Here is a 22149-nt window from a genome sequence, read left to right as displayed (position 1 = left end):
CCTGGCAAGAGTCCCATCAATGTACATGATTCTTTACAGAGTGCAGGGTCCCTGCCCCAAGCAGCTTACAGTCAACATGGCTGATGTCAACATGGGAAACAAATACTTGCTTGTCCCTAGAAACACAGACTTCTTCTCCTTGAAAGCAATTGATTTGCAAACAGACCCAGACGTTGTTGGGCTTCCCTGCAACCTATTTTGTGCTCTTGCCTCTTTTTCTACTTTTTTTAGACGCGGCAGCCATTTTGCGTCATGCCACACTCCTGCAGCAGCCATTTTATGACTGGCATCCGCGGCTCCATCTCAATACGTCAAGGACTTTCACCCTCTGCACTAACAGCCGAAGATTGCTTAGATGGCAAATCAAGCCCACTTGCTGCTCTTGATATACAGGAACCAAAAACCGAATTGGGCCCCATTCACCAACCTGAAAATAGACCGTCCAGTAAGGTATGAGGGCCAAGAAGACTGGAATGATTTTGACCAGCGCTTTCACATCCTCAACTTTATCTTCCCTGAATGGCCCTCCATGGGATGATTTGGCCATCTCGAAGAGGCTTTGTTTGGGAGCTGGTTGATGAAGTACCCCTTGGGTGTCTCTACTTGAAAGAAGGAAGAAGGGAGATGGATCCAAAGGACTGCAACACAGCAAAACTGGAAATTTTGGGAAACCTGTATAGTATACTAGCAGCCCCATCCCCAGTGTTGCTTGGGAGTTCTAAGAAACAAACAGATAAAATCAGGGCAGTTTGGAAATCAGTGTTTACAACTATCATACAAAATTGGGTTTAAAATCAGTGCAGCTTTGAAAGGTTCAGTCCGCCATCTTGGCTCAAAAACAGCATGCAAACGCTCCCAAAGCCAAAGATGTTTTCTAGGTTTTCTCCAATGTGGGCGCACAGCATCTAAAAACAAGTATGCTTTCTCTCTCGCGCTCTCTCTCTCTCTTGAGACAGATACTCTGCAGCAGCAACCAGCTGAAGTTCTTCTCCATCCAGTGTTTGCAGAATATTCCTCTTAAACCTATGTATGCTACTGCTGCCTTTTCAATCTTCCAAAGTGTGCTTTATTGCATGGCTCCTAATTGCTCATTCTTCTCAAAATTATGCATTTTTTTTTTACAAATTATTACTTTATGGGTCGTTAATCTGCCTTCAATTATCTTAGACATTGGCAGGGCATTCCTTTTGATAACAAGCAAACACTCATGCTTATTTAATCGGGCCACTAAGCTCGCCTAAGATTTCTTTCCCTTGGATAGCACAATGTGTGTGTGTGAGTGCATCCGTATGAATCAGTTTCCCAACATCCTGTCACATTCTAGGGTAGGTTTGGCCCTCTGGCTGCTGCTGAACGACAACTCCCATCAGGCCCCAGCAAGGACAGTCACAAGATGGCCTCAAGAGATCTCCACATAGTTGCTACTGGACCCACGCCAGTCACAAAACGCGCCTGGGGAATTTTGAACACTGCCTAGAAGGGGGGAAATCCCCACTACCTACCTATTGCTGGAGTATTCCTCAGGCCTCTTCCGGGAACAACATGAATAAGCTAGAATCTTAAACATGTCTGTGAAGGCGCTGCCGTCAGGGGGCTTTGTGATGAAGAAGCTCTGGCCACAGAGAAAGACGACGAAGGACACCCCAATGCAGACAGCTGGGATGATGTAGCCGATGACAAAACTCACGTTCTGCTGGATGTACGCGATGCCTCCCAAGGATACGATGGCCCCCAAGTTGATGCTCCAATAAAACCAGTTGAAAAACCTTCGTGTGGCTTCGGGGCCCCGGTCTTTGACCTGCACGAGAGTTTGTTGTTGTTCTTAAATCTCCTCCGTAAAAAAACAACCTACAAGTCAATAACTATTCGCCAAAACAAACGCCTAATCAAGAGCAATGCATTCCCATTCAGTTTTAATTGCATTCGTGATGCTTCTGAAAATCCAGGAGCGTTAGAGAAAGTGGTGGGGGGGGGGTTTTGGTGGGGGGGAACCAGTTGTGTTTGTTTGTTACTATGTTATGTAGGTTTGTGGTTTTATACAGGCAAGGCCCCATTTATACCCGTTCAACACGCGCTCAGCCATGCACACGCTTATTGCGCCATCCCAGAAAGCGATCCCAAATCATCACAAAAAGGGGCGGAAAGGGGTGCTTGCAGGCTTTTGTGACGGTGCTTCAAATATATGCGATTTCACTGAGCCGTGTGGTGCCTTGAGATGTAACCCCACACTAAATGGGAGCTGCCTGTCTTGTAAACCATCCTGTGGGCAGTATAGAAAATAACAAGCAAGTCAGTATTAACTTGGTGATGTTCCTAAGAACCCACACAAGATTAAGAATCTGTGTGCATTCAGACTTGGGGTTTACTGCCTTAGTTTTCCTGGTGATCACGCTAGTACTTTTGCCCAGGTTTCTCATGTACCTTTTGCACTGCCCTAACTATTGCCTTATGAAACTGCAGCTGTCTGATTGATCTACAGAGCGACGACACACTACATTTCACCCACACCAGCAAGGCACCACAGCAGATGTTATCGGACATGTCCCCTTCTCTTATGCCCATGTGTGCTAAATGGGGGAAAGGATTTGCATGCCGGAAAATAAGTCCCACAAATTCTGTCACATGCTGTGAGCCACCACAAAACAGCAGGAAAATTACAGCACATGATTTTGCAGGGTTAACATGGGCGATGAGCTTCTGCTAGATTCCCAGAAGTGGATTTCACGATGTGTGAAAGATCACGTCAAACGTGGAAATGGTCAGGTAAGGAAATGTCAGGAGTAAAAGTGCTGTCTGAACGCAGCCTAAGAACAGCCTGGCTTTTCTAATTGGGGTTATCTGCCCCATCAGCAGAGAGATTAAAGTGCCACAACAGCAGGACTCCAACAGATACCACAGTCCTCTAAGCAGCCCCTTTCTAGTAGGGAATTGCTTCCGATGTTCAAAAGCACATATCTGGTGACTAGACTGAAATCTACAGCTTGATGAGCCTGAGCACAAGGTTGTCAACCACGGGTGTTTTTTGTTTTCTGTCTAAAAACACCGCCAATTGTTGGCTAGCTTTTAAACCAGGGGTTGGGAGCCTGTTGCCCTCCCAATGTGTTCAACTCCAGCCAGCATGGCTAATGGTCAGCGATGATGGGAGCTGCATTCCAGCAACACCTCGGGGGTTGCAGGTCCCCCTACTCTTGACCAAAGGCTTTTAAAACACATGACTTCCTCCAAAGAACCCTGGGAACTTTTGTTTGAAGGTGCAGGGATTTGTAGCTCTGTGAAGGGTAACGGAGGTCTCCTAACAAGTCTCAGCACCCATTCTGAACTACAGTTCCCAGGAATCTTTGGGGAAAGTGATGACAGCCCATTTGAAGATGGCTACTCCAGCTCCCATTGGCTCCATCCAGCGTGGCTTGCAGTCAGGGATGATGGGAGGTGGTTTGCGACACCATACCCTCCAAAATTTCTGATGAAAATAGAGACGTCCTAGACAGCATCTTAAAAAGCAAATATATCAACTTGCCGACTAAGGTCCGTTTAGTTTTTCCAGTAGTGATGTATGAAACCATAAAGAAGGCTGATCACCAAAGAATTGATGCTTTCGAATTATGGTGCTGGAGGAGACTCTTGAGAGTCCCATGGACTGCAAGAAGATCAAACCTATTCATTCTTAAGGAAATCAGTTCTGAGTGCTCACTGGAAGGACAGATCCTGAAGCTGAGGCTCCACTACTTTGGCCACCTCATGAGAAGAGAAAACTCCCTGGAAAAGTCCCTGATGTTGGGAAAGATGGAGGGCACAAGGAGAAGGGGACGACAGAGGACGAGATGGTGGGATAGTGTTCTCGAAGCTACCAGAATGAGTTTGACTTAACTGCGGGAGGCAGTGGAAGACAGGAGTGCCTGGCATGCTCTGGTCCATGGGGTCACAAAGAGTCGGACACGACTAAACGACAACAACCACAACCACCATACCTTCTATTCTCCACCCTAAACATACCCAACCATTCCTCAAAAGGCTTGGCTTCCAGATGCTTGGATAATCCTGGTCGCCTTCCTCTGTACATCCTCCAGCTTGTCAGTACCCTTCTTAAACTCTGGTGCCCAGAACTGAGCACAGTGCTCCAGATGTGGTCTGACCAAGGCAGAACTATTGCATCCTCTGATCTGGGCATTATGCATCACCTGATGCAGCCTATATTAGTTTTTTTTGTTTGTTTTTTGGACGCTGTATTATGCTGTTAACATGCAGTTCAATAACTGAACTTTCCTCCTTACAAAAACCTGAGTTGCGCACACACAGACTAGCAAGGCCGGGAGAAGAAAGCTAGATCAGAACGTTTATCAGGAATTGGGACTTTTTCAGCCTGAGGACTGGATGCTTTGCCAGGTGACCATCTGGGGGCAACATCCCAGTGGTGGGCAGAGGCAAAAGTGTGCCAAGTGCTGAACATAAATTTTACCTTTTGTACCACTGTGGGTTAAACCACAGAGCCTAGGACTTGCCGATCAGAAGGTCGGCGGTTCGAATCCCCACCACAGGGTGAGCTCCCGTTGCTCGGTCCTTGCTCCTGCCAACCTAGCAGTTTGAAAGCACCTCAAAGTGCAAGTAGATAAATAGGTACCCCTCCGGTGGGAAGGTAAACAGTGTTTCCATGCGCTGCTCTGGTTCGCCAGAAGCGGCTTAGTCATGCTGGCCACATGACCCAGAAGCTGTATGCCGGCTCCCTCGGCCAATAAAGCGAGATGAGCGCCGCAATCCCAGAGTCATCCACGACTGGACCTAACAGTCAGGGGTCCCTTTACCTTTTGTACCATAAGCTGGTTTCTATCTACACTGCCCCATCCCTCTGTATTCCTCATTCAGACAAGCAAGAGGCATCACCAGAGTTTGGACACATCCCAGTCAGGCAAAAACACTCAAGGAGGGTGCAAAGCAAGGGGCAGTGAGCATGTGGCCTGAGGAGAGTATACCAAGGGCCTGAGGTTTCCCAACTCTATTCTAAGAGGAAAAATACAGGGAATCGTTCAATCCCAAATCAGAACCCGCAGGAAGTCAGAGCGACAGTGATTTTGCAGGGTTTCAGATCGGAGTCTCTCTCCCCTCGCAAACCTGGGGGTGGCAGGACCGGGGAGCATGCAGGTGCTCTACCACCCTTTGTTTCTGCCACACTGGTGAAAGTAAGACCACAGCAATTCCGGGAAGCCGCTGAGGAGCAGCTGTGCAGCAACTCCCCGCGAGGAGGAACTGAGAGCTGCAAAATATAGTTCCCTGCTGACCAGAGTTTATAGCTCTGCCATATATCTCCCACCATTTCACAGCCGAAACGAGGCTCAGACCTGCGTGCGCTTAAAGCAGCCATATCTTTGCAAGAACCGCACTAGCTGGGCATCTCACCCACCCCTCCCCAAATCCATGTTGCGAGGGGTCTGCATTGCCTGCTGTCTGGAATATGCCTTGGCTATGCAATGGATGGACCCTGCTGGCTGGTTTATGAAGGTGGTTCTCTTAACAGGGGTTCAGATGAATGCTCCCCCCCCCCATATGCAGAAACGAAGCATGAGAGCTACATGGGGCTGCACACCCTGAGTCACCCACCCTTTTCTCCCGTTGCTGGATGTGTGATTGTCACATCACATGTCTGTGTTTACATTCCATGCTTGGGAAGTGTGGGAAACAGGAGCCAGTCCTATCTCTTCCATTGTATTGTACTTTTGTTTTGTTTTTTACTTTTTCTCTCTCTTTTGGAGAAGATGTAAGAGGACGCCATGATTGCTTTGTCCTGTATATACAGTCATACCTCAGGTTAAAAATGCTTGAGCGTTTTCAGGTTGTGTCCCATGGCAATCCGGAAGTAATGGAACGGGTTACTTCTGGGTTTTGCTGCTTGTGCATGTGCAGGCGATCAAAATGACATCACGGCATGCGCAAAAGCGGCGAATCGCGACCCGCCACGTGCAGATGTGGGTTGTATTCTGCTCCGGTTGCAAACGGGGCTCCGGAACGGATCCTGTTCGCAACCAGAGGTACCACTGTATTGCTTAATAAATTACTTAAATGGCACACCTCATGGCCTCAGCTTCCAGCTTTACTCTGCTCTTTGAGTGTGCACATATTTTCGGTTATGTGTCGCTGCTGCTCAACGGGACTGAAGAGTTATGACCGTCCCATGCTGTGTTTGTCTCGATCTGGGGGCTGTGCAGGTGCCCCCCGGGCACTTCCGACAACCCCAGTGGCTGGTCCATACGCAAACACACTGGCCAGTGGCCTCCCCGCTTCACCAGCTGAAGTTTGGCTGGTGTGAAAAGGGGCCCCATGTACTGGACCCCCCTCATGTGGAAGACCACTCTCCCCATTCATGCTAAAGCTAAAGGGACCCCCGACTGTTAGGTCCAGTCATGGTCGACTCTGGGGTTGCGGCGCTCATCTCGCTTTATTGGCCGAGGGAGCCGGTGTACAGTTTCCAGGTCATGTGGCCAACATGACTAAGCCGCTTCTGGCGAACCAGAGCAGCACACGGAAACACTGTTTACCTTCCCGCCGGAGCGGTACCTATTTATCTACTTGCACTTTGATGTGCTTTTGAACTGCTAGGTGGGCAGGAGCAGGGACCGAACAACAGGAACTCACCCAGCCACGGGGATTCGAACCACCGACCTTCCGATCAGGAAGCCCTAGGCTCTGTGGTTTAACCCACAGCGCCACCCGCGTCAAAGGGCCTTTTTTGCTTTACCTGCTTTTTAAGTGTCTATGCCACACAATGCAGAGACGGGAGGCGCCCGAAACCAGCACCCCTCCCCCCAAAGGGGCTGGAAGCCAAGTCTTATGAGGAGCGGTTGAGGGAGTTGGGGGTGTTCAGTCTGAAGAATATAAGGCTGAGAGGAAATATGAGAGCCATCTCCAAATATTGGAATGGCTGCCACATGGAAGATGGAGCAAGCTTCCTTTCTCCTGCTCTGGAGGGTAAGACTTGAGGCAATGGCTTCAAGTTACAAGAATGCAAATTCGGACTAAACATCAGGAGGAATGTTGTTGTTGATTTACCTTTTTTAACCTTTTTTTTACTTAAACCCCACCCTTTTTCCAAGGCAGCTTGCAGATAAAAGAAAAACTAAAAAAAAAACAACTACTCCAAAACCCATTCAACAATGAAAGAATTAGATTTATCTAACCACACACACACAATCTAATAAATCTATTCAAACTACAACAACATATTATTATTAATTACAGTGGACTATTCGACTCCCAAAACCATTTAAAAACCAAGGCACGTCTTCCAATTGGCTGCAGGAGCTTCCTGCACTCAAATGAAAGCTGCATTGGACATTCGACTTTCGAAAAACGTTCGCAAACCGGAACACTTACTTCCGAGTTTGTAGTGTTCAGGAACCGATTTGTTCAACAACTACGCTGTTCAGTAAACAAGGTACTACTGTGCAATAAAAACAGCAGGGCACCAGTCCCTTCATTAAAAGCTGTGTGCCTGTCAAAGCCTGTTGGAACAAGGTCGTCTTCACCTGTCGGAGGAAGGACAGCAAGGAGGGAGCCAGTCTGGCTTCTCCAGGGAGGGAGTGCAAAAGTCTGGGAGCAGCCACCGAAAAGGCCCTCTCTCGCAAGGCTCATCTAGTCCAACCCCCTAAAATGCAGGGATCATGGCGACAGAATCCCTGACAGATGGCCATTCAACCTCTGCTTAAAAACTTCCAACGAAGGAGCATCTTTGGAGGTGATCCATTCTACTGTCAAACAGCTCTTGTTTGAAGATGGCTCTCATCACCTCTTGGGCTTCTTCACAGTAAGCCTACCAAACTCCCTCATCCATTCCGCAAAAGGCTTGGTTTCCAGACCCCTTCATCATCTTGGTCGCCCATCACCCTCGGCGCAAGTTCCAGCTTGTCAGCATCCTTTCAAAATTCCCGGAACCTCCTTGCCCCAGACATTATAATGGAGGAGATGGTGATAAATAGAAATAATGATGGAATATAATAAATAAGAACGGCAGCTGAAGATACTTTGCTAATGTGCCTTTGCACTGCATTCGTCTACTCAGCACATGCCCAAAATATGTCCGAGACTCACAAGCCATCTCTGTTTAGGATGAATCACCCCTTAAGAGAACAACATTTGTTACAGGGATAGACACACACAGAGAGAGCGAGCCCAAGATGCCAGTTTTAAACAGATGTATGTTTGGAACTGATGACTAACTGAAGTTCTTATGCCCGGTCATTGCACCAGTTGCTAAATTTCCTGAGTTTCCATCTCAGCAAGGAAAAAAAAATGAAACAAAATGCAGCATACAGAACAATCTTCCTGCTGAATCATCGTTGGGGATCTATTTTGCTCAAACTTTCAAGCTTTTCCAGTTATGCAATACTTGCATTTAGCAGAGCAACATGATATTAATCCCAGGCCACGCTCCATAACAAGCATGACTTGCTTTTAATCAAATTAAAGTGTCCCGTTTCCTCCAGCTTGGCACCCGTGCCAAGGAGGCTGAGTGAAAAGCAAACCCAGGATGGTTGCTGTGTAGACGCCACTGCTTAGTAACACAGTTGTTCGTTTATTTATGCATTTAACAACATTCATGGAAGAAGAGTCCTGTGTCACCTGGGTGCTTACACCCAATTTCCCCCTCATTGGTTCCAATGAATTGGGTTACAAAAATATGGTGGACAGGAGAAAGGGAAGGAAATAGAGAAGGTGCAAGCTGCATTTTTAAAGCAGTGCTTTTCAAGCTTTGTTCTACGACTCCTTACTGAGAAGATGAGCAACAGCAGTGCAGGCAAGCGGTTAAGAGTTAGGCAGTGTACACACTAAATCTTTAGAGCAGATTCGAAGCACATTCCCCCGCCCCTCAAAGGATTCTGGGTGTTGTAGTCTACCTCTCACAGAATGGCTCTGAGCATGTTCTGGGTGCAGGAATTTGCTTAAAGTTCCAGGACTAAATTGAGCTCAGCCCGTTTCACACAAAAGTTAGCATTGCAACAGTTTAATCTTGTGTAGGGTTTCCTCCTGAGCCTTTTCTTGTCCTGAAATTATTCCACAAGGCAGCAAAGGTGTAGGATCCATTTTCCTTCTCCTAGATGGGTTACCTTCCCAGGTGGATGATGATGACGACGATTTATTGAATTTATATATTGCCCTATACCTGGAGGTCTCAGGGCAGTTCACAGAAAAAAAATCAAAATATAAAACCATGAAATATATAATCAAAATAAAAACAACAACCCAATAACACACACCATGAATGAGCCCCCTCTGCTCACTCTATGGGACATGCAGAAACCTCTTTCATGGCCCCTGCTGAAAAAGCAAACTTTTTCAGCAGGGGGCCGGTCCACTGTCCCTCAGACCTTGTGGGGGGCCAGACTATATTTTGAAAAAAATAATGAAATAATTCCTATGCCCCACAAATAAACCAGAGATGCATTTTAAATAAGAGGACATATCTTATGTAAAAACACGCTGATTCCTGGACCATCCGCGGGCCAGATTTGGAAGGCGATTGGGCCGGCTCCGGCTCCTGGGCCTTAGTTTGCCTACCCATGTTCAAGACTGTTGAGCCCACTATTAGTCTTGTCTGCTCAATCTGCCAGAGCCTGTCTTCACATAAATAATAATAATGATGAACTAATTAATAACAAGACGGGTGCAGCCACTGTTCCCCATTCATTTCAGCGGTGCTGAAGAACCACCTGATTGGCTGGAGCTGCACATTCAGACTGGCATGTTTTGTCTTTTAAGGACAGTTTCGCTTCCTCATAGGCGAATGGGCTAAATTCAGAATTGCAAAAGTTTTTTTTGGGGGGGGGGAATCAAAACGCGTCACACAGAAGAACAGGAAACGGACAGAGTGCAATGCTGCTCAAAAAGGGAAGCATGAGATAAAGAGGACATCACAGTCCCAAGCCTATTTTTTGAGAACGAAGCTCTTTGACTGAGCCAACCCTTCACATCAGGACACATTCCTAGAAATGTAGGCAGGTGGAGATGTTTGCATGTGGAGAGGGAAAACAATGCCAACAAAATATATTTATTTTATGTAACACGCCCCGCAGACGCCATGACTAATGTACAATTTGTCCTGCTGCTTGTTAGGTAAAAGCAGTGATTTTTGTGTCCAGGAAACCTGGGTTCAAATCTGAAGCCGGCAAAGAAAGAAGCATTATAACAGGCCAGATTATCAGATGCTCCACACTGTTTTCTCTTTACGTTCTGCATTAGTTTTGTGTGTGTTTTTACATATTTATAGTCCTCTTTTTTATTTTTCTCTTATATACTTGCACGCACATTTCCAGCATCAGAAAACTACAGTAAAATATTTTCAAAAACCCTAAGTCATACTGTGGTTAGGTATTTGAATTATGTTGGTGGGGCAGTGGAGAACTCTGTAATATCCACACTAGTTGTAAGTCATTCCTTCTCCCTAGAAGATTCTGGGAACTGTAGTTCGATGAGAAGGGAAAAGAGCCACCGCAGAATTCACAAGTCTCAGAAGCTACAAATCCCAGGATACTTTGCTGGAAGACATGACAGTTAAAGTGACCTTCAGAGAGAAGGGTGGGAGGCTTATGCTATAATAATAATAATAATAATAATAATAATAATAATAATAATAATAATAATAATAATTTATTTATACCCCGTCCATCTGGCTGGGTTTCCCCACATAATCACATAAATCCACATTAGTTAATTTATGAGAGCGAAATTAAGTTCATTTGTTTTTTTTTATAACCCAACAGTGTTGTGCACATATAAAATGGCACATGAACAATGTTGAAAAGATTTAGCAGTTCGTTGCACATCTATCCCGGAAACTCCAGGGAGCACCCAATCGATTAACCAACAGGGTTGGGAAGTGGAATTAAAGAAATGAAACACACACAGCAACGATGGAAATGGAGAAGTCAGGTCCTTAAAGTGTGATTTATGGTTGAAACTAAGAAGTGTGTGTACGGGGGACCGTATTTCAGTGGCAGAGCACGTGTGTCGAATACACAAGGCTCCAGGTTCAATCTCTGGTGTTTCTGACTAAATACAACAACAGATCATGTAGGATTTGATGGGGAAAGACCCTCATTTACCGGTTCTTATCTACCTGTAATCTGCCTTGAGTCCCTGTCAGGAGAAAAGGTGGGGAATAACAACAACAACAACAACGAGATCAGAGATGGGGAACCTACGTCCAGCCATGTCCCATTCTGAAAAGCACACCTGAATCAGCATACTGTTCCCAATGAAGAAGTTCAAAAAAAAAAAATGTGCATACTATATACACACACCATTTTTTTCACTCCATAAGATGCACTTTTTTCTTCCTAAAAAGTAAGCGGAAATGTCTGTGTGCCTTATGGAGTGAATGCGTGGTCCCTGGAACCAAATTGCCCAGGGACAAAAAGCAGATAAGGGGAAGGGGGTGTTGAAACAAAGCCCCTGATTCTTTGCAGATCGGGGAGAGAGATAAGGGATGCTAGAGATAAAGGAGGCTGCCTGGGAGGGGGAGGTAAAAGCCCATGGATGCTCAGGATTTTTGCATTGGGTCAATTCACCATCTGAACACATGTCTGAGGCCACAGCATGAACCACAAAAATCATACATCCACTGTTTCGTTCAGAATATTTTTTTCTTGTTTTCCTCCTGTAAAAGCTAAGTGTGTCTCATGGTCATGTGCGTCTTATGGAGCGAAAAATACGGGGTGTGTGTGTATATATATAGGGCAGTTTAAACTAGTCTCAAAATGACAAGCACACAAAGGAACTTCAGCAATCACATACTGATCCCTCAATTCCTAGGATTGCAATAATGCAAGATGACAATGGAAGATCCCCTCTCGGCCAGCCTTTCCCAGAGGTCCTCCAGATGGGAGTTGGAGTCCACCAACATCTGGAGGGCACCAGTTTGGGAAAGGCAGGTCTAGGCTTTGCTTGGAAGAGATTCAAGGTGATCTTTGCACAGCTACCAACAAATCAGCCTTGCAGGAACTCAAGTCTTTATTCCAAGGAAGAGTCATCAATGAAAATACATTTGGTTGCTCCTGGGAGGTGGAGAAGACCCTTTTGAACAAACCAAACCACAGTGCTGGTTTTTCATGAAACAAGGCAGGGAAAGGAAAGGTATATGAAAATCCAAGGATGAAAATTGCGCCCTAAATTCTCCATGGTGCACTCCAGTAATAATCACTTGTGTTTGCATCCACCATTTTGAAGTTCTGATTAAAGTGACCACTGGCATTATTTCTCTCTTGACACAAGCACCCATCTTCTGGCAATAGATGGGATTTTCAAAAACCTTTCGCAGGTCAAAACTGTAGTGGAAGTTACTATGCCTCATTGATTAATAAGTGGTATTTGAGGCTCGGGAGCCAGAGCTATGCCACAGCAATAAACTGTTCTGGACACAAACAAAACAAATCAACTTTTGACTGTTCCAAGATGGAAGGGCAATGATCTAATTTGTGAGACTCAAGGTATCGTATGGGCATTTGATGTGCTAAGATGGGCAGAATTCCATCACAAAAATACAGAAATAAAATACCTGATGAGAGAGGGACCCAACCTCCCCACACACATACTTGTGCACCATGTATCCACCACGACACTGATGTCCCAAAAGCATTATGCCACATGGTATGAAATTGGAGGAAAACATATACTAAAAAGGCCATTGGCTTATCTAGCTCAATACTGTCCACAAACACGGACAACAGCTCTCTACGGCTTTCTACAGGAGATGTTCCCACCCCTACCTGGAGCTGCTGGGAACTGAACCTGGGACCTTCTGCATGCAAAGTAGGTGCTAAACCTCATATGTGGTGGGACTGTAGTAAAATAAAAACAAAATTGGAAAATGATATATAATGAGTTGAAGAAATTTTCCAACTAACATTTGTCAAAAAAACCTGAAGCATTTATTTTTGTTAGGGATTGTAGGAAAAGTCCTGCCAAGGAAACTGAAAAATATCTTTATGTATGCGACAACGGTGGCAAGAGTCTTAATAGCACAAGGATGGAAGAATGAGGAAATCCCAACCAAAGAACTGTGGCAAGAGAAATTGATGGACTATGCAGAACATGACACATGGCAAAACTGACACAAAAACTATATGACAAGGATAACTGCGATTTTAAAGATGAAAGGGAACACTTTACAAAGTATTTAAAGAAACAACAAAATGAACTGGACTCCTTGGCAGGTTTTGAATAAACATTCCAGAAGAGTTGGAAGGGGTTCCTGGGGTCATCTAGTCCAACCCCCTGCAATGAAGGAATCTCAACTAAAGCAGTCATGACAGGTGGCCATCCAACCTCTGCTTAAAGACCTCCAGTGAAAGAGGGTCCACCAGCTTGAGGGCATCAGTTCCACTGTCCAACAGCTCATACCATCAGGTACAGTGGTGCCCCGCAAGACGAATGCCTCGCAAGACGAAAAACCCGCAAGACGAAAGGGTTTTTCGGTTTTTGCGACGCTATCGCTAGACGATAGGGAAATCTCCGGGGACCTCTTTTAAATGCTGGCAGTGGGGAGCAAAGCCTTCCCCCCCCCCTCCGGACTTCAGAAGAGGTCCAGGAAGGCCGGCGGGGGCGAAAGGCTTTGCTCCCCACCGCCAGCATTTTAAAAGCGGTCCGGGATAGCAGGGAAGCGCTTCCCGCTATCCCGGACGGCTTTTGAAGGCAGGCGGGGGGCAGCAAAGACTTTTGCCCCCCGCCAGCCTTCAGAAGAGATCCAGGACCTCTTCCGAAGGAGGGCGGGGGGCAAAAGTCTTTGTCCCCCCTGCCTGCCTAACCGGGAGAGCGGGAAGGCAGCGCTGCTTCTCCGCTCTCCCGGGAAGGCAGGCGGGGGGAAAGCAAAGACTTTCGCCCCCCGCCGGCCTTCAGAAGAGGTCGGGGGACAGACTGTCCCCGGACCTGGTCTGAAGGCGGTTTCCATAGGAACGCATTAATTGATTTTTAATGCATTCCTATGGGAAACCGTGCTTCGCAAGACGAAAAACCCGTAAGACGAAAAGACTTGTGGAACGAATTAATTTCGTCTTGCGAGGCACCACTGTAGTTCTTCCCAATGAATTGTTGGAATTTGCCTTTCTTATAATTTGAATCCATTGGTCCAGGTCCTACCCTCTGGAGCAGTAGAAAACAAGCCTGCTCCATCTGCACACCTTCCGGCGTGGCCTTTGCTGACGCAAGATGTGGTGATGTGCTCACTGCCCAATCTTTTGCACGTCTAGCAAAAAAATAAGCCACCTCAAATTCAGAGATAACTTGCTCCTAGGCAAACATGTGCAGAAATGCAAGCAAAGAATGCTTTTGCTAGATCAGACGGGCCTTTAGTCTGAGCCATCGAGCTCCTGTGTTCTTTGTTGTCCTCTTATGCGTAGAGTTTCTGTGGACATGATTCGAAGGCTACTTCCCCTGAACAAATTACTGTACTTCATAGGAAAGAATACATGTTCAGCTGGATGAAAGACAGACCTCACTCACCCTGCCCTTTCCCTTGTAAAAAACCCCAAACCCAAAACATTTCTCATCTTTATCTTTTGAGAGTCCAATGCAGCAAGAGGAAAACCCCAGGCAATTGGGTGGCAAAGAGTAGAAAACAATGGGGTAGAAGAAACAGGTTAATATCCAATAGTTTATTATCCTATTAACTATCCACTCCTTCATTAAACTATTTCCTGTTTGCTTCCTGCTTAAGTCCCACTTCCCTCCCTTGGGGATTCTTGAAAGCCACCCGGTTTATAATCCAGCTAGCATTCTTTTGTTTGAACTGTTATGTGCTCAGTATGCACCGTATTATTCAATCAAGATTATTTGGAGCATGTCATCTTCCTTTTCTTTCCCTGCCTCCCTTTCAATCACGCCGGTCTGAGGAGTTCTGCGCAAATCAAAAACTTCCTCCTATCGTTGCAAACACGAGTCTGTAGAACAAAGGCTTTGTGTCCTTTGTTGTGTGTGTTGCAAGACATACGCAACCACTGACATGTCTGCTTGCTGAGATTCTGCTGGTGAAAGAGCATGATGGTTTTTTTTATATATATTTGCACAGAGCCTTTTCCCAAACAGGAAGAAAATACCTATGTCTTAGAAGTTGATGTGTGTACACACACACACACACACACACACACGCTGGTTATGCAAAGGAAATTCCACTTGAAGTGTTGAGTGAATGTCATGTGGAGCCAAAGACCATAGGGATGAATTCCATGTGCCTCTCCCCCAATCTGGCACCATCTATGTTTTGTGCTACAACTGCCATTTTGACCTGTTGAAGTCCACAACATCCTGAGTCCACCACATTAGCAAGCCCTGGTTTAGACTTGCATTTCTTGAGCAATGTGGGTCATGGGTTCACTGCCAGCAGGACACGTGAAAAGGATCTGAGGTCTGAGTAGACCCCAGGCTTCAAATGAGTCAACAGTGTGATGCAGCAGCCAAAAAAGCTAATGTTGTTCTAGGCTGCATCAACAGAAGTCTAATGTCCTGATCGAGGGAATTAACAGTCCTGCTCTAGTCTGCCTTGGTCAGATCCCACTTGGAGTGCTGTGTCCTGTTCTGGGTAGTGCAGTTTAAAAAGGATAGGGACAAGTTGGACTGTGTGCAGACAGAGGAGGGCAACCAACATGACTAAGGGTCTGGAAGCCAAGCCTACTGGGAAGTTGGCTATGTGCAACCTGGAGAAGAGGAGACTGAGAGCCATCTTCAAATAACTACAGTGGACGCTCGGGTTGTGAACGTGATCCGTGCAGGAGGCACGTTCACAACTCGCAGCGTTCGCAACCCACAGCGCCATGTCTGTGCATGCACGGGTTGAGATTCGGCGCTTCTGCGCATGCGCGACCGCCGAAACCCGGAAGTAACCCGTTCTGGTACTTTCGGGTTTCGGCGGGTCCATAACCCGAAAACACGCAACCTGAAGCATCTGTAACCTGAGGTATGAGTGTACAGGGTACCTCGGGTTACAGACGCTTCAGGTTACAGACACTTCAGGTTCATAGCTGTCAACCTTCCCTTTTTTTGGCGGGAAATTCCCTTATTCCAGCGCCGTTTCCCGCTGCTACTCCGGATTGTTAGATATCCCGTAGACTGTCCCCGGGATAGGTGAGGCTGCTGATCCCTTATTTTCAAATCTGAAAGTTGACAGCTATGTTCAGGTTACAGACTCCGCTAACCCAGAAATAGTACCTCAGGTTAAGAACATAGCTTCAGGATGAGATCAGAAATTGTGCAGCAGTGGGAGGCCCCATTAGCTAAAGTGGTACTTCAGGTTAAGAACGGTTTCAGGTTAAGAACAGACCTCCAGAACGAATTAAGTTCTTAACCCGTCCTGAGGTACCACTGTAAAGGGTTGTTACATAGAGGATAGAGCAAGCTCAGGAACCCTGGGAACGGCTTCAACTGGCCAGCTAAACCAGCAAAGGGGAGTCGATGAGTCTCAAACCCTCGGTGAGTTTGGGGATTGAGCAGACAAGACCAACAGCAGGTCCAAAGGTCAAAGAAGGCAGTTTCTGCATGTACTGTAAAGGGAAGTGAGGGGCAGGTGGGGCTCATCTGCCTGGGAAGGAAGCCCATGTAGGGGAAGGAAAACTCTGGTCATCTTCAGGAGAAGAACAGGCTAAGGAGTAAACACAACACAAATCCGGAGTGAAGTCTCTAAGTTGGTTGGATGTGCGCCTCCTTCCAGCGGTTTGACTTTGGAGTCACACTCCATTGTCTCTAGAGGCTGATGGATGCCAACAATACATATTCTAATGTTATCAAATAGATGACAACATTTTGCATCAAGTTTTCAAGATTAGGAGGATTAGCACATTCCTGAAAGCATGAAAAATCCTCGTACCCTGAGTTGCCAGGGACTGAACCTGGAGCTTTTTGCACGTAAAGGGCTGGTCTATGGTCCTTCCCATGAGACCTGGAAAAGTGACCGCAAGGTGGAACTGGCAGCCCTGGGCTAGCCGAACTAATGACATGGGTCAACAGAAGCCAGATCCATACATACACCATCAGCAATATTGAGTCAGGAAATCCATCTAATGTAAGAACAGAAGACCAACCCTGCTAGATGAGGCCAGTGGCCGGACTAGCACAGAATCCTGTCCTCCCAGTGGCCAACCAGATGCTTCTGGGAAGCCTGCAAGTTCAACATCAGGCTTCCTCAAACTTGGCCCTCCAGATGTTTTGAGACTACAATTCCCATCATCCCTGACTACTGGTCCTGCTAGCTAAGGATCATGGGAGTTGTAGGCCAAAACATCTGGAGGGCAGAGTTTGAGGAAGCCTGTTCAACATGAATGCAAGACACCCTCCCCTCCTGCAACTGCCATTCAGATACCTCTGACACTGGAAGCAGAACATTGTCATTGTGGCTACTTTCTTCTTTGCACTTTCTGCACACCATGTATAACTTTATAAACTTGTACGTATCTTGCTTGCCCTTTCTCTACACAAGAAAAGTCCAAAATGCTGCAACTTCTGCTCACAAGGAAACTTGCTCCATCTCCTTGATCATCTGTGCTTTGCTGGTGTCAACAGATATGACCTCACCGCAAGGCGCAAGTGAGGTCCCCCAAAGCGCCACAGTATCTTCTGATGCCGGTGACCAGAGCAACAAATACCCCCCCTTCCATACAATAAGTGACTTCCTGCATAGACTCTTATCATCTATCCAAACAAGCAAGAGCCGTGATCAGAGTTCAGGGGCCACATCCCAACTCCAGGCAAAAACATGAATGGAGCGTGCAGAACAGGGCCAATAACAGATGTGGCTGAGGAGCACAGGGCCTGAAGCAAGTTTCGGAGGGCCACGTTACATTCATCTTCCCCATAGCAAAGTGTGGCTTCCTTATCAACAGAAAAGACCAGCTTCCCTGGCGGATAGCCTCCCCTCACAAATAACCACTTGACCGCTTCCATCTGCAAACCTTGGTTGTTACAGGTGACCCATAATACTCATTACACATTTGTAAAAAAAAAAAGTAAAAAATGACAGCACCCACACTTTGGAACTCCCTAACTATTGACGTCAAGCAAGCTCCTTTTCTGTACCACAAATTTTTGGTGTCTGATATAACTGCTTTGTCTGATATTCTTGTCTGACACATGTTTGGTGTCTGATATAACCGCTTTGTTCAGACACATAGAGGTGTCTTAATCTGCTTTTTCACCTTCATTATTTTTAATAAATTATATTTATTTATTTAAACATCTTAAAACAGTCGCTCTTGAGTGAAATACTGAACTGCTTTATTCTCCAGGAAACGGCATCATTATTATTATTATTTGCAGCCTTGCGGCATGCAGCACAAATCTCTTGGAAACAAGAAAAGGTAAATTAAAAAATACTTGACCTGGTCGGCTCCGAAGGGCGTGATGTTGGCCTTGACGGAGCCCACACTGACTCCCACGAGAACCAGTCCCACGAAGCTGGCCACCAGGCAATAGCGGTTGGCTCCCTGCAGCTGGCACGGGGTGTGGGTGATGTTGGGCGACACGGGCACAGAGCAGTTCTCTACGATCCTCAGGGGCATCTCCCCGCAGAGCCACTGGCGGGTGGTGGAGTAAGCCATGGCAGGGAAGACCAGCATGCCCAGCAGGTAGACCGCCATGCTGAACAGGATGGTGGGGAACTTGCCCAGCACGGCGTCCGCCAACCAGCCCCCGAAGGGCGATACCAGGTAGGTGACGCCCATGAAGAGCAGCAAGGCCTGGCTGGCTTGGGTGCCTTCCCAGTTGTAGGGCACCCCATTGAGGAAAAGCACCAGGTTCGAGGTGATGCCGTAGAACGCCACTCGCTCCAGCATCTCCGCCAGCAGCACCGCAGCGCAGGCCAGGCGCCGGCCGCGGAAGGCGCTGGGGGAGCTGGGGGGCCCCCGGTGGTCGCCCCCTCCTAAGAGGGGGCTCCTCTCCATTGAATCTTCCATGGGGCACCGGGAAATCTAAACACCACGGCCAAACTCCAGTGCAATGGAAACACCTTCCAGTCTATGGGACTAAGCCCACTTACAGCTAGCCTGACCCCCCCCCCAAAAAAACCTTCCAACTTGCTCACACTCTCAGGGGCCTCCCAACCCCCTGACCTAGCTGCTCCCCAAATCTGCTAATCCAGAACTCTGCAAGCCCAGATCTACCTAAGCTGCCCAGAACCTGTCTCAGCTTTGGGGTTCCTGTGGAAGGGGGGGTTCTTTTTTTCCTTTCAGGGCAGGGCTAACTTCTGGATCCCCCACTCCCCCCCCCCGTCTCTCAGCTGTTCCCCATAAAACCCCTTCCTTGCTCCACCCACCCGACCCCAAACTGCCCCACCCGGGATTCGAACTCGTGACTTGGCCCGCTCAGGGCGCCTCCCTCGGCGCGGCTGCTCCGCTACCCGTGCCCTCCCCGCCGCGCTCGCCGAACCGGACTCCGCCGAACCCTCGCGCTCGGCGGCCCTTCCGAGCTCCGCGCTGCCCTCCCTCCCTCCGCCCGCCAACTTCTCTCGGCTGTTGGAATGCCCAGGTCCTCCTCCCCCTCCCGACCAGGCTGGAGATTCGCGCTCGCTGATTGGCCGCGCCGCGCGGTCGCTCACAGAAGGGAGGCCCTTCCAGGTTCAGCCCTCACGTGGTTAGCCGCGGCAAAATAGAACGCTCCGGGGAGGGAGGAGGGGGAATATGCTAATTGAGGCAGGTGCGAGCGAACGGGGGCGTGGCTTGGCTCGCCCAATGCCCTTGCTTTTCACGGTGGGTTTTTTTTTTGTCAATGGCAACTCGCGGTCTTATCAATGGAATGAGCGTTGCCGCGTGAGTTACTGTCGCAATACCCTAGTCACGCTTTTTCTTGGAAGTGAACCAAGAGGGTTGGTTTGTTTTTTAAGTACTCATCTATTTACTTTTGTAAAATGTGACTTATAAATTAACGTGCATGCCAGGATACATTTGGGAAAGCAAAACAGAGAGCAGGTAATTGTTCTGAACTCTCAGGCGCGAGGACGTACTGCGTTTGGAAAAAAAATGCCAGTGGCTGTCGAAAAATAGCGGGAGGCTGTTCCTGAGTTTACACCTAGCTTGCAAGCTTGCCAAACACGTCTGGCTGGCTACTCTGAGCGCTTTTTGACTGGTTACCTGTTCACCCAGTTTTCTATTCAAATACTATTTCGTGGTTGGTTAAATGGGGGGAAGGGAACCTGTAACCGTCAAGGTGTTGCTAAACTACAAACTTCCATCAGCTCTGGCCATGTTTACTGGGACTGATTTGATTTGATTTACTATATTTCTATACCTCTTTATACGCATGAATCACAAAACAGCTTACAAACAAACAACAGTAACACAATAGAACATGTTTATTTCAAATTTATATTTCTGACTTTTGCATTGGATAAGATTTTTATAAGGTGTGTGATCTTTGTTGTCTATATTGTGGTTTCTTCGGCTTGTAAACTGCCTTGTGCGTAGTAATCTAGTAAGGCGGTATACAAATTGAAAGTGGGAAAAAATGAAGTGGAAACATAAATCATGCAGAATAATTAACAAATCGTCAGTAAAATAGTTACAGTATATGAAACACTATTAACAAAACAGGTAAAAAATAAGCTAAACAGCACAATTACAGCAAAAGTCATATTATAGGATTCATAAAGTACTACAGCATTCATAATATTTAAAACAATATTAACCACAATAACAAATAGCAATAAAAAAATAAACTAAGCAAAACCTCTGAAGGGCCAGAGTTTCCCCACAACTGCTCTATAGAGATCTGGCACCTTGCTCCCATATGGTTCATAATGCAAACCCATAAAGCGTCCCCTCTCTTCTGCGTAATAGCTCTGTCCAACACCGCCAAGCCCAAATCACCTTTTGAAAGCTGGAAGCGGAACGGAATGTCTTGAATCTTGTTTCCAGGGAGTTCCCTGTGGGAGGCCACTACAAACGCCTCGCTGATTACCATAGAGCTGTGAGAAGGAAGGATAGCCGCGTGAGATGCCTAGAAGAGTCGGCAGCAGGTTTCCGGTACCCAACACGAGGGAACGAAGGCGAGAGGGACGTGGCCGGAAGTAGGGCAAGGGAGACAGCTGTGCTCAGCCAGGGCCATGCGGTTGCTCGTGCTGGGGGCTCTGCGAGCCCACACCGGGAACGGCACCACCGCGAGGAGGATCCAGTAAGTGCTCCCCGCGCCTCGGGGAGGGGCTCGAGGCACCGGAGCTCCCGCAATAACGGGCAGGCAGGAGTTCGTTAGGTGAATTAGGCTTGCCGCATGCATTTATGTCGTATTTGAGGGTTGCAACATTTACAATAAACAATTTTTCCGGGAGGCTCGCAGTGTCTTTTGCAGGCAGAGATCCGTCAGGTGAAGCTGTTGGTCTTTGCATCTCCACACAGACACCCCCATACTGAGTGGAAGTCTTCGACCTCAGATATGCAGATGACACAACATTGATGGCAGAAAGTGAGGAGGAATTAAAGAACCTTTTAATGAGGGTGAAAGAGGAGAGCGCAAAATATGGTCTGAAGCTCAACATAAAAAAAACGAAGATCGTGGCCACTGGGCCCAACACCTCCTGGCAAATAGAAGGGGAAGAAATGGAGGCAGTGAGAGATTTTACCTTCTTGGGCTCCAGGATCACTGCAGATGGTGACAGCAGTCACGAAATTAAAAGACGCCTGCTTCTTGGGAGAAAAGCAATGACAAACCTAGATAGCATCTTAAAAAGCAGAGACATCATCTTGCCAACAAAGGTCCATATAGTAAAAGCTATGGTTTTCCCAGTAGTGATGTATGGAAGTGAGAGCTGGACCATAAAGAAGGCTGATCGCCGAAGAATTGATGCTTTTGAATTATGGTGCCGGAGGAGACTCTTGAGACTCCCATGGACTACAAGAAGATCAAACGTATCCATTCTTAAGGAAATCAGCCCTGAGTGCTCACTGGAAGGACAGATCCTGAAGCTGAGGCTCCAATACTTTGGCCACCTCATGAGATGAGAAGACTCCCTGGAAAAGACCCTGATGTTGGGAAAGATGGAGAAGGGGACGACAGAGGACGAGATGGTTGGACAGTGTTCTCGAAGCTACCAGCATGAGTTTGACCAAACTGCAGGAGGCAGTGGAAGACAGAAGTGCCTGGCGTGCTCTGGTCCATGGGGTCACGAAGAGTCGGACATGACTAAACGACTAAACA

At 47.2% G+C, this 22149-nt stretch overlaps 2 protein-coding genes across 4 annotated transcripts in view; one reads left to right on the top strand and one right to left on the bottom strand.

The window, feature by feature from the left end:
- Positions 1-19261, bottom strand: part of SLC15A4 (solute carrier family 15 member 4) — a 54667-nt gene extending 35406 nt beyond the window's left edge. The window contains exons 1-3 of one of the 2 annotated variants that reach the window (XM_081893367.1): positions 18345-19261; positions 1503-1798; positions 428-599 (exon numbers count right to left, since the gene is read on the bottom strand). In XM_081893367.1, coding sequence (XP_081749493.1) covers positions 428-599; positions 1503-1798; positions 18345-18917 — 1041 coding nt within the window. In that variant the 5' untranslated portion in view covers positions 18918-19261. Of the gene's footprint in view, positions 1-427; positions 603-1502; positions 1799-18344 lie in introns of both variants that reach the window. The other variant, XM_081893366.1, reaches the window with a different exon arrangement.
- A 1730-nt stretch (positions 19262-20991) lies between these two features.
- Positions 20992-22149, top strand: part of GLT1D1 (glycosyltransferase 1 domain containing 1) — a 59684-nt gene continuing 58526 nt past the window's right edge. For both annotated transcript variants that reach the window (XM_081893434.1, XM_081893433.1), the window contains exon 1: positions 20992-21129. In XM_081893434.1, coding sequence (XP_081749560.1) covers positions 21062-21129 — 68 coding nt within the window. In that variant the 5' untranslated portion in view covers positions 20992-21061. The remainder of the gene's footprint in view (positions 21130-22149) is intronic.

This window comes from Podarcis melisellensis, assembly GCF_964234715.1.
Source record: "Podarcis melisellensis genome assembly, chromosome: 16".
Lineage (NCBI taxonomy): Eukaryota > Metazoa > Chordata > Lepidosauria > Squamata > Lacertidae > Podarcis > Podarcis melisellensis.
Note: the sequence above shows the minus strand (reverse complement) of the source record. Positions and strands in the feature narration are given on the sequence as shown.